The sequence below is a fragment of the Crinia signifera genome, chromosome 2 (genome assembly GCF_055691185.1).
Source record: "Crinia signifera chromosome 2, ASM5569118v1, whole genome shotgun sequence".
NCBI classification, from domain to species: Eukaryota; Metazoa; Chordata; class Amphibia; order Anura; family Myobatrachidae; genus Crinia; species Crinia signifera.
Genome location: NC_139218.1, coordinates 186174106 through 186185136, shown reverse-complemented (window position 1 = coordinate 186185136; position 11031 = coordinate 186174106). Strand labels below are relative to the sequence as shown.

General features: G+C 40.1%; 1 protein-coding gene across 1 annotated transcript; it reads right to left on the bottom strand.

Moving 5' to 3' along the window:
* Positions 1-30: 30 nt before the first annotated feature.
* RAB42 (RAB42, member RAS oncogene family) lies at positions 31-10603 on the bottom strand. The gene is made up of 2 exons (XM_083170757.1): positions 10389-10603; positions 31-436 (listed from the first exon to the last, which is right to left on the bottom strand). Exons 1-2 carry the CDS (start codon positions 10601-10603, stop codon positions 31-33), a joined length of 621 nt encoding a protein of 206 aa, XP_083026883.1.
* Between the last annotated feature and the right edge of the window lie 428 nt (positions 10604-11031).

Here is an 11031-nt window from a genome sequence, read left to right as displayed (position 1 = left end):
TCCTGGTTCCTGCAGGTTCCACTCATATTCTCAACATGTACATAGTATGTTCTTCGTTTCCTTTGTCGTCTCCACTACTGAGCATCCTCCGCTGCTGTGCTCCACTGGTGAGTGGTTATCTTCCCGAGCAGCTCTAAGAATCTCTCGGCATAGCAGGGAGAGTGCTGCAGATACATTACTGCCAGTTCTTGCAGATGTCTCTAGATACGGAGCCTTTATGGAGTCTGCCAAACTCTGTGCCTCCTCTCGGGTTACACTTCGCTGTTGCTGCATGTCACTTTTCGTTCCCAGCAGCAAGAAGAGTAGAGGTTGGGGCTGGGTACGGTCTGTTACTTCCTTATGCCAGTTTTGTATGTGCTCAAAAGATTTGTGTGCAGTGAGATCGAAGAGAAGGATAACACAAGCCGCATTCCTGTAATAGGAGCGTGTCACTGCCCTAGAAACAAGAGAGGGAAAGATCAATTGGTGCATTCTGCACAGTGATAAAGCCCAAATCGGTGTCTGGACACCGTACTGAAGTAGGGTTACACCTTTAGATCACTTTCATTTATGAACTTTTTGCATACCTTACTGCAGGGATGGGGAACCTTCGGCCCTCCAGATGTTGTCGAACTACACATCCCAGCATGCCCTGCAACAGTTTTAGTATGGCCTAATAGTAAAACTGTAGCAGGGCATGCTGGGATGTGTAGTTCATCAGCTGGAGGGCCGAAGGTTCCCCATCCCTGCCATACTGTGACATTAAATACATGGCTTCTTTTTGGTTTCTTTATAGTTTAGATGTTTGTTTTTCATTGCCATAGGATAGAATGCAATTATATCCAATGCAAAAGAGCTCATAGCTGCTACAAACAGATCCCATGATTATATTACTTCACATGCAGAGCATGTGGTTTTGTCGGTGATATTTAAGGATGTTACTCTATTTAAATAGACTGCCATTTATTTATTGTGTGCACCGTTCCAGTTCACATCCAGACGAAAGATCATTATTTTCTAAAATAAAAACTATTTTTACATTATTGACAATACACAAGTATGGCCATAGACACTTGCACATATGCACAACATATTCTTCCATAATTAGAATATATGTGTGTGTGACACACTCTTCATGAGCAGCGTCTGAGTCTGTTCCAGATGCCAATGCAACTTTCACAATTTTCCCTGGAAAATATATTTTAGTTCACTCACGTTCTAGTCCTGGCTCATACATACACCATACAATACAGGTCTACAATACAGAACCCTATCTGATAATTAAACCCAATCTAATTATTTTTGTGATATACCTGTATCATGAATCATGTTTTGTGATGCACCAAAATATTGTGACTAAACAAAAATAATAAAAATGACTTTTTATTTAAATTCTAACTAAATTTCTCCTATCCTTTACATATGTACTTCAGTTTTTATGTACAACTTATCAATTATAATTTGTGGGTATTGCATAAGAAAAACCAAGGGTGGTATGCAATTAGCTGCATTCAATGATTGCAGGTAATTGCTTTAACTGCGAATACGTTATCCTTGATAAACCAGTGTGAGTTGTGACTTATCAAGGATTATGTTTCTCTGCATTCAGCAGGTTAAACAAATCTCCAAAATCCAATTTTCACTCAAACACACACTGAACCACAAAGAATTTCCCCCTGAATAGGAAAAGTTGCTTTAACACAGGTGTTGGAAAATCCTCAATAGGTAAGGGATGTTAATGTGGGTCATTCTCCCCACTTACACCTCCAATAGTCTGAACTGTTGACACAAGGCAGGTTTTACATATATTTTGTACATTTTTGACCCAAACATCTGCATGTCATAATAGAACTTGAGATTTGTCAGAGAAGGCCCATCATCTCCAATTTTGATAGCCTCCATGGTCTGTGTGTTCTCAGAGATGCTCTGCCAGCTTGAAGCTGTCTGATCATTTTCCTAACCTTTTTTATTAGCAAAACAATATTTTACATACAACTTAAACCCTTTGGAGATACATTTCTTAGTTACTCTAGCCACTTGACCTAATGGCATTAGATCTGAGCTTCTAATATGATTAAATGCATGCTGTTGCTGCTGCATGATTTGCATTAACAAGTAATCAAGTAGCTAATGACTAAGGGTAGTATTCAATGCTGGGGGTGAGCGGTGACAGCAAGCAGGGCTGCCTGCTCACTGTCACTGCCCGCCCGGTCAGTATTCAACGGATTCCCACCACATACGCCGATTCCCCTCGCTCCTTTTTTGGAGTGAGGGGGAATCGGCGTATGCGGCTGCAGAAGCAGTGAGACCCGCGGCTAAATGCAGCGGGCTCCCTGCATTAGCTGTGGGCTGGCTGTTTGGGAGTATCCTCGCTGTCCTATGACAGCGAGGATCTCCCCGTAATGTAGAATAGGGTGAGCAGCCGGTGAGGGGGTTAAACCGAGAATCGCTGGTTTTTCTGCAATCCCTGCCGTTTAACCCCCTCGTTGGCCACTCACCCCCAGCATTGAATACTGCCCTATATGTATGTAATATACATGTATACCTTCAAAATCATTGTACGTACCCTGTCATCTTTTTGTAGACTCCACTCCATCTTCCATAACACTCTTCCCGCGAACTACCAGTTTTGTTTCCTTCCTTCTCAGGAATTGAGATTGAGGTCACACTTCTCCCTAACCTTCCTCATAGAGACTATATCCCCCTTTTACCTTTTCAAGTCTTTTCCTCCTGATTCTTGTTCTCACATTGCAAATATGATCTGACGATCAGTCTCTGATACCTTCCAGTTACACGTGCACAGTCCTTTTCTATTCCGTGAACATTTTTCTTTCCTCAAGGAGGTTTATAGTCACAACCTCCCATCCACCTTCTAGCCACTTAAATCCAGTTTTCAAACTTTCCATTCAACCACAAATGCCCACACTGAAATCCCCTCCACATATTTGCCAATCTAGGAGCCGCTTCTCTATGTTGATCTTGCTATTGATTAACTCCTGCAAATTTTCCACACCATTTGCATCTGGACCACAGCACTTGGTTCTCCAACTATGGGGGAATTCAGAGTTTGATCCTGCAAAGTGAATTCACTGCAAATTTGAATTGTGAATTACATATCAATTCTAAACTTTAAGGTTTGGTTTTTTTAAATGTAAATTCACCTCTTTATCTTTACACCCCCATGAGCAGGTAAAAAGATAGGGAAAAATCTTTATTTTAAAGTAAAATGGAGACTTGCTTCAGAACACCTTGGACTCTCTCCCTATTAACAAATTAGGTATTTGGAAGTTTTTAAGTTGGCTTATTTGGACCAATAATTTACATGCATTAAAAAAAAATAATGGTCTCCACGTACCCCAACTTAACTTCTGTTATTTTATGCACACCAAATTTTCTGAAAAATTATTGCTTTTTAACACTCTTTTATATTAACAAATAAAAAATGGCCTCAAATATTCCCAATCACATTTTTTTTTTTATTTTATTTTTTTTTCTGTATGTCTAGTTAAAATTCCTATGTAATTGAATGAAATGAAGCTTTTTTTAATTATCTTACTTTTGCAATGCATAAATCCTTTGACACTTTTTAAGGGTACAGTGCTTCCCTTATACCCACTAAGTGTTCTATATGATTTTCCTAACAAAGTTGACACTCTGGGAAAGTCTCCCCACTTTCACATTTTTCTCTGTCAAATAGCTATCTAATTAGTATTTACCTCACTGACAATTAATGGACCGTGGTAGCAGTTCAACTCTTCTAAGCAGGTTATGATTCTAGTAGAAGCAATAATTAAATCTTTGTTGTAATAAAAAAAAAAATAAGGTCTATAGTGCTAACAGAATAACAATAAAAAAAGTTACAATATATCAATACAAAAGCAAATAAAAAGTATTTTAAAACAATCACCTTGAGGAGCCCATACACCTAGCCTGTATAAATCAATTTCTCGTTTTGCTGCAGGATCTGTGAAATCCAACATGTTCAAGCGGTTCTCAACCTCAGTCCTCAAGGACCACCAACAGTACTCGTTATTCACGGACATATTTTTAAAGATCCACAGGTGGAGCTAATTACTTCACTTGCGATTCTGTGTGGAGACCTGGATAACGTGAACTGTTGGGGGTCCTTGGGGACCCAGGTGGAGAACCACTGTTATGGGCCCCATACATCAGCAATCACAATTTATGGATTTTCAGATATTGGGATATTTTGGCCAGATAAATGGATTTTCAGATCTATCCGACTTTGCCCACACATTACAGATTTTTTCAGTGATCGGCAGATTTTTCCATCTAAAGATTGCATCTTCATATCTGGAAATTGCCCCAATCGATTGTCATTTCAGCTGTTCATAATGTAAATAGATGAAGAAAACGAATTGGGAATGCCCACACATCTAAAAAAGATCTGCAGATAATACCAGATTATTAAACATGTTTAAAAACCTGATTAAGCAATCGATTGGCGATTGGGATTGGGATTGCCAAAAGGGGGAGCCCACACATCTAAAATTAATTGTGGCAATCATCTCTATATCTGAAAATTGTCACAATTAATTGCTGATGTATGGGGCCCATTATTCTCTGATTCTAATCTGAAAATCATCTTAAACAATGATTCCGATATTTTTAACATGTTGAATTTCCCCACTTACCCAAAATATTGCCAATCAACATAGTTCAACATGTTGGGCACTACAGATGGTGTAATGTTAGCATAACTGCCTCACAGCAATGAGTTCATGGGTTCAATTCCCACCATGTCCCTAACTGTGCGAAGTTTGAATATTCTCCCTGTGCTTGTGCGGGTTTTCTCCCACAGTCGAAAAATATACTGGTAGGTTAATCGGCTCCCAACAAATTAACCCTAGAATGTCTGTGTGTGCGTGTGTACTTGTGGTAGGAAATATAGATTGTAAGCTCCTCTGGGGCAGGGACTTATTTGAATGTTCAAAGTTTCTCTGTAAAGTGCTGTGGAATATGTGTGCGCTATATAAATAACTGGTAATAAATAATGTTGATATGCATGAAATTGCCATGTGAAGTGTTGACATTCTCAGAATGCTGGCAGTTAGGTTTAATCACTAGGAGGAGAGTAATGGGCCCCATACATCAGCAATTAATTGTGACAATTTTCAGATATAGAGATGATTGCCACAATTAATTTTAGATGTGTGGGCTCCCCCTTTTGGCAATCCCAATCACAATCGCCAATCGATTGCTTAATCAGGTTTTTAAACATGTTTAATAATCTGGTATTATCTGCAGATCTTTTTTATATGTGTGGGCATTCCCAATTCGTTTTCTTCATCTATTTACATTATGAACAGCTGAAATGACAATCGATTGGGGCAATTTCCAGATATGAAGATGCAATCTTTAGATGGAAAAATCTGCCGATCACTGAAAAAATCTGTAATGTGTGGGCAAAGTCGGATAGATCTGAAAATCCATTTATCTGGCCAAAATATCCCAATATCTGAAAATCCATAAATTGTGATTGCTGATGTATGGGGCCCATAAAGGGCCCCATATATCAGCAATTAATTGTGACAATTTTCAGATATGGAGATGATTGCCACAATTAATTTTAGATGTGTGGGCTCCCCCTTTTGGCAATCCCAATCAAAATCGCCAATCGATTGCTTAATCAGGTTTTTAAACATGTTTAATAATCTGGTATTATCTGCGGATCTTTTTTATATGTGTGGGCATTCCCAATTCGTCTTCTTCATCTATTTACATTATGAACAGCAATCGATTGGGCAATTTCCAGATATTAAGATGCAATCTTTAGATGGAAAAATCTGCCGATCACTGAAATAAATCTGTAATGTGTGGGCAAAGTCAGATAGATTGTAAAATCCATTTATCTGGCCAAAAAATCCCTGAATCTGGAAATCCATAAATTGTGATTGCTGATGTATGGGGCCCATTAGGGATTAGAGTGGAACACAATGGTCTCATGTCAACATAACAAACCACATCTGTAATTTGCATGTGGCTGGTAAGGATGGGTAGAATACAGAAATCAATTGAAAGGCCTGCAGTGTCTAGATAGACTGTCATTAGGTCGACATGGGAGTGGTTGACACATGAAAGGTCGACATGAGTTTTTTCATTATTTGGACTTTTTCATACGTTACCACCCACATGGACCACATGCAAGGAAATGCGCTACACTAACTAGGGGTTCAAGTCAGCAGGTGTCACGTTGACACCCCAACATTTTTTGAGTTTTTCACTTTTCTGGGTTGTCTGTTTCAATCCACACCCGTAGAACAGTTGGACTGCATAACAATTTCTTTAATCCCTCTCAGATGACATTTCTCAATAAGGAAGTACATTTAGCATAAGACCCTCCTTAGACCAAAGGCTGCCACCACCACTACCAACCACCACCAGTGATTTGGCAGTCTGGTAACGGCTTTATCTGTCTCTATACCAGACATATGTAAAACTGTTTTCGTGGATAATTACCCCATTTTGAGGAGTGTGGTATGGTATGTTCACAGTCACAAGATCAACATTTGTTGCAATCATGTTGATATTCATAAATATAGATAGTGATGAAATGTCAATATGTTATTAACCTTGGTGGCCCTGCAGGAACTTGCCTGCTACAGTAGCTTTAACAACCTAAGGTAGGGCTACATCTTTTGTAGGAGCCATAGAATGCTTACAATTTGGAGATGTTGGGCACACATTTAAGTATTTCAATTAGGTGTTGCTAGAGCTCAAGGTGATTCAATCAAACCAGTTATGTGTCCTACTTCCTTATCCATCTACAAACACTAGCAAAACCCCTGTGCTAGAGGATTAATATCAGTTTACCAAGCATGTGAACATTCCATCATAATGTAGAAGTTAGGAATCAGAAGGAGGTTAGCAAACATTGATAAACCATCATCTCTGATCTATGAATGTTGGGAAACCATTAGCCTTAGCAACAACAACAAAAAAAACAACTAAATATTTGCTATCCTTTTTTGTCATCTTTATTTTTTTATTGAAAAGTTTTGTTCCTTTAACCACGGAAAGGAAAAGGGTACAGAAAAAAAAGAAATATGGAGGAATACAAGAGAACAAAGAGTCCGCATATATACAGGTTGAGTATCCCTTATCCAAATATCTGCTATCCAAATTATTCTGAAACCATGGTTTCCAGAATGTACCTTTTTTTGAAGGGGGGGGGGGGGGGGGGGGGTTAAAAACCTAGTGGTGACATCTGTAATTGGCACTACTGGGGAAATTATATGTAACTGTCAGTAAATATGTACAAGAACATGATTGCTTGGCATTCAAAGTCAATGTCTGAGATTGTACACAAACCTTGTTTCATGTTTTAAAACCTTCTTTCATGCACAAATAAAATATATTTGTGTGTATATCATGTGTTTGATGTGTTTATACAACATAAATGTAAAATACCTCATTTAAATATAAAAATATTCCGAATTCCGTAATAATCCGTTATCCAAAATGCTTCTGGTTTTAAGCATTTTGGATAAGGGATACTCATTCTGTAATACAATACAAACAATATACTTATGATAACTTGAATATGCATTAAAAAAATAATTATTACCACAGATTTATATAAAGAACTATAGAAGCATAAGCAGAATTGGTTTTGAGGGAGTAGGATAAACCCAGTGTTTCCATCTGGAAGGCATGGTGGATTTTCTGTATAATTTTAATAAAAGAAGGCAGGGGAATGGTTCATTCCAGTTCTGAGCTATTGCTGCTCTAGTGGCAAATAGAATATGGCCCAATACATAGCGTCTTCAGAAGTGCAGGTCATCAGGGTAGACATGTAATAATGCTATATCAGGTGATAATGGAACATGGACTTACACAGGAAAATCAACTGCTGAGTAAATGTAGAATTCATGTCAGATTCCCATTTCAGTTGCGAGGTCGATTTATTTCCCCCCTCAATACACTGTGTCATAACATATCAGAATCTTATAGACCCTCTAAGGTTACCAGAAGAGGTATAATATAATTATAATATATTAGGAGGAGGCAGAAGTATCGGTCCAGAGGACTACAACTGGTTAGCTAACCAATGGGTGATACGAGTGTATGTGAATAATTCTTTAAATTCTAGATTGTATTGGGTTTGCAACACATTGAATGGGGTAATATTGTATTCTGTCCAATAGGTTGGTGATGGTAGTCATGCCTAGAGACTTTTGGGGGTAGTTTAATGAGGGAGTTATACCAGAAAGGGACTGCAATGATACTGCACGAGTAGGTAGAGAAATCGACTTTGTGGAGACTAGTCCCTCATCTCATGCTTTGAGTGAATCTGATATGGCACATGGAGTGCTGTGCAGGATTTGTCTCTGTTGGGATGGGAGCCATAATAGGTCTGTTAAGGCAATATGTGCATACAGCTGTTATGCCAAGTCTATCCAGCGTTTTGTGCCACCAGGCAAGCTGGCATTTTCTTAGACCAGAGACCTCCAGCCACCCAATTTCCTTACCTTAGTCAACCTATTATATGCTATTCTAGGAGGTTTCTTTTTACAAATATATATTCAGGATTACCGAATGAATTTGGTTTATAACTTTCGGGGGGATTAAGTAGGGTATCGAGCGAAAGTTACATTATCTTCGGTATTATCAACATTTTAGAAGCAGCCAATCTTCCTAGCTATGATATCTCTATATTCAGCCATCTACTTAATAAGTATTCTTAGAAAAAGAGGATTATAGTTGACTTCTGTAGTTCTAGAAAGGGACCCAAAAATATGAATACAATATAGAGTACGTCTTTCCAATTATATTTAAAAATTTGTTTAAATATGGATAATTTATGGGTGTCTAGGTTAAACGGTAGGGCTTCAGTCTTTGTCGTGTTACGTGCGTAGCTGCATAAGAGGCTGCACTTTAGCACGCAATAATTTTGTGTAAGGCGGGTGGAGAGATTTCTGGATCTGTTATAAATAAAAGAACATCGTCTGCAAACAAATTAGTTTTATGGGAAGATGGGCCTACCTTTATATCTGAGAAACTAGAAGATTGGCTAACTGTAATTGCAAGGGGTTAAATTTTGCAATCCTTTGTTGGTTGATGGACAACAATTCTTGGTTATACACTACCGTTGTAAATTTTGGTGGTAACTTTTGATAGGTACTTTAAAGATGGCCACCGCACATAAATGATCAAGTGATTGGGAAAGGGGCAAGTCTTCCCATTTCAAAAATGGCCACCACAGACATAGACCCGCCCACTGCCACATCCCAATAAAGCCTGGAGCCATCAGGCATCCAGACACACTCTCCCTGAAGAAGACCCTATGTGGGTCGATACGCGTTGGAGCTCACTACCATCACCAGCACACACTCGAAGTCTCCTCCTGGCTGGGAGTCGAGCGCACTGACCCAGCGGTAATTGACAAGCCGGGCATCGGGATCTCGTGATACCGCTACCCGGAAGTCACGTCGCCGGGACTGTGGAGCCAGGCTGGTTGTGCGCACACCGCGCCGGATTCAGTATTGAATCCCGGCGGTCGGGATCCCGGCGCTCAGAATCCCGACGCCGGAATCCCGACAGTCGAAATGCCGACACGGGGGGGACGTGGATCCGGTGCCTCGCTACGCTCGGCACACTAATTTATTCTCCCTCCAGGGGTGTCGTGGACACCCCAGGAGGGAGAAAGTGTCGGCATTTCGGCGGTCGGGATTCCGGCGTCGGGATTCTGAACGCCGGGATCCCGACCACCGGGATCTTAACTGCATCCCACCGCGCCAACTACAGCACAGGGCTAGGAGGATGGATACAGCATGGGACCTTTGGAACGACTGCAGGCAGTCTCAACATACAGGTTAGAGGTGCACTGTGGGAGGAACGGGACGCCAGCCCCCCGCACCACCAACCTGTTTTCACTGATCTGCTCACTTGACTTTTTCCTGGTACCGCAGACTGCCCCCCATTCCCCAGAGTGTCCTACACTCTCATTCCCCCCCCCCCCCGACACACACACACCTCTGTGCACCATTGCTGTTGGTACTAACCCGCAGCATTGAACTGAGATTTTTTGACATCGCACAATTGCATCCAACTTATTTATGCATGCATTTTGTTTTATGGTCCATTTGTTGTAAGGGTGATTTCAGAGGCAGCTGTGAACAGTGTTGATTTCACTTCACAACAAATTTCTGTTGACAAATTACACTATTGTACTGACCATTCCTGTATTCCATTCACACTCACCGCACAGTGCCACGCAGTACTTAATTACACCCATATATATCATCTCACACTTAGCGCAGGACTCAGGAACCCCCTGTTCCCCAAGCAGTATAATATGTATACTTTTTTTCAATTGAAAATTAAAGTACCACCTTTAAATGTGTAAAAAGTATTGCTTCTGTTATAATACAATAAATTAATCTCACCGATAACGCTCCTGTCCTGCTGTGTCCCAGAACTGCAACCTGACTTTAACACCAGCCTCAGGCTCTTCTATTCGGGAGCAGAAATCTACCCCTACAGTTGGCCCAGTAGTGTCTGTGAAGTCTTCATCTGTGTACCTCCTCAGGAGGGAAGTCTTCCCCACACCAGAGTCCCCCAGTAACAGCACACGAAACTGAAAGTCCCATGCACAGGCCATTCTAGACTAACAGATTTTTTTTCTTCTCTTTAACAGGATATGCTGCCCAAATCTTTTCATTACTTTTTCTTCCATTGTGTTCCTCCCCCACACAAATCTTTTTCTCCTTTTTTTTTTTTTTTTTTTTTTCATTCTTTTAGTAGCTCAGTCAGTTTCAAGTTTCCACTTGTCTCTAACATTCCTTTGTCTCTTTCAGCCAGGTGAAGCCAGATGATTAATCTCTCCATAATACCGTAGCACTTGATTCAGCATCAATTTATCCTATCTTATTCTAGCCAGTAGTATGTGGGATTTTTTTTATTTTACAAACAGGAATAGCATAAACTCAAGTATTTACCGTATAAATTGAAGTAGTATCCTCTTTTCCTGGGACTAGAAGGGTGATAACACACAAGGAGAGAAAGACCCGCACCATACAAAGTACTAAG

What these genes read in the sequence shown, in the direction of transcription:
- RAB42 (XM_083170757.1), bottom strand. Translation starts at nt 10,603, where the DNA reads ATGGCCTGTGCATGGGACTTTCAGTTTCGTGTGCTGTTACTGGGGGAC. An exon ending in GCAGGACAGGAGCGTTATCG is followed by an intron (nt 437 to 10,388) that starts GTGAGATTAATT and finishes TCTTGTTTCTAG; the next exon opens with GGCAGTGACACGCTCCTATT.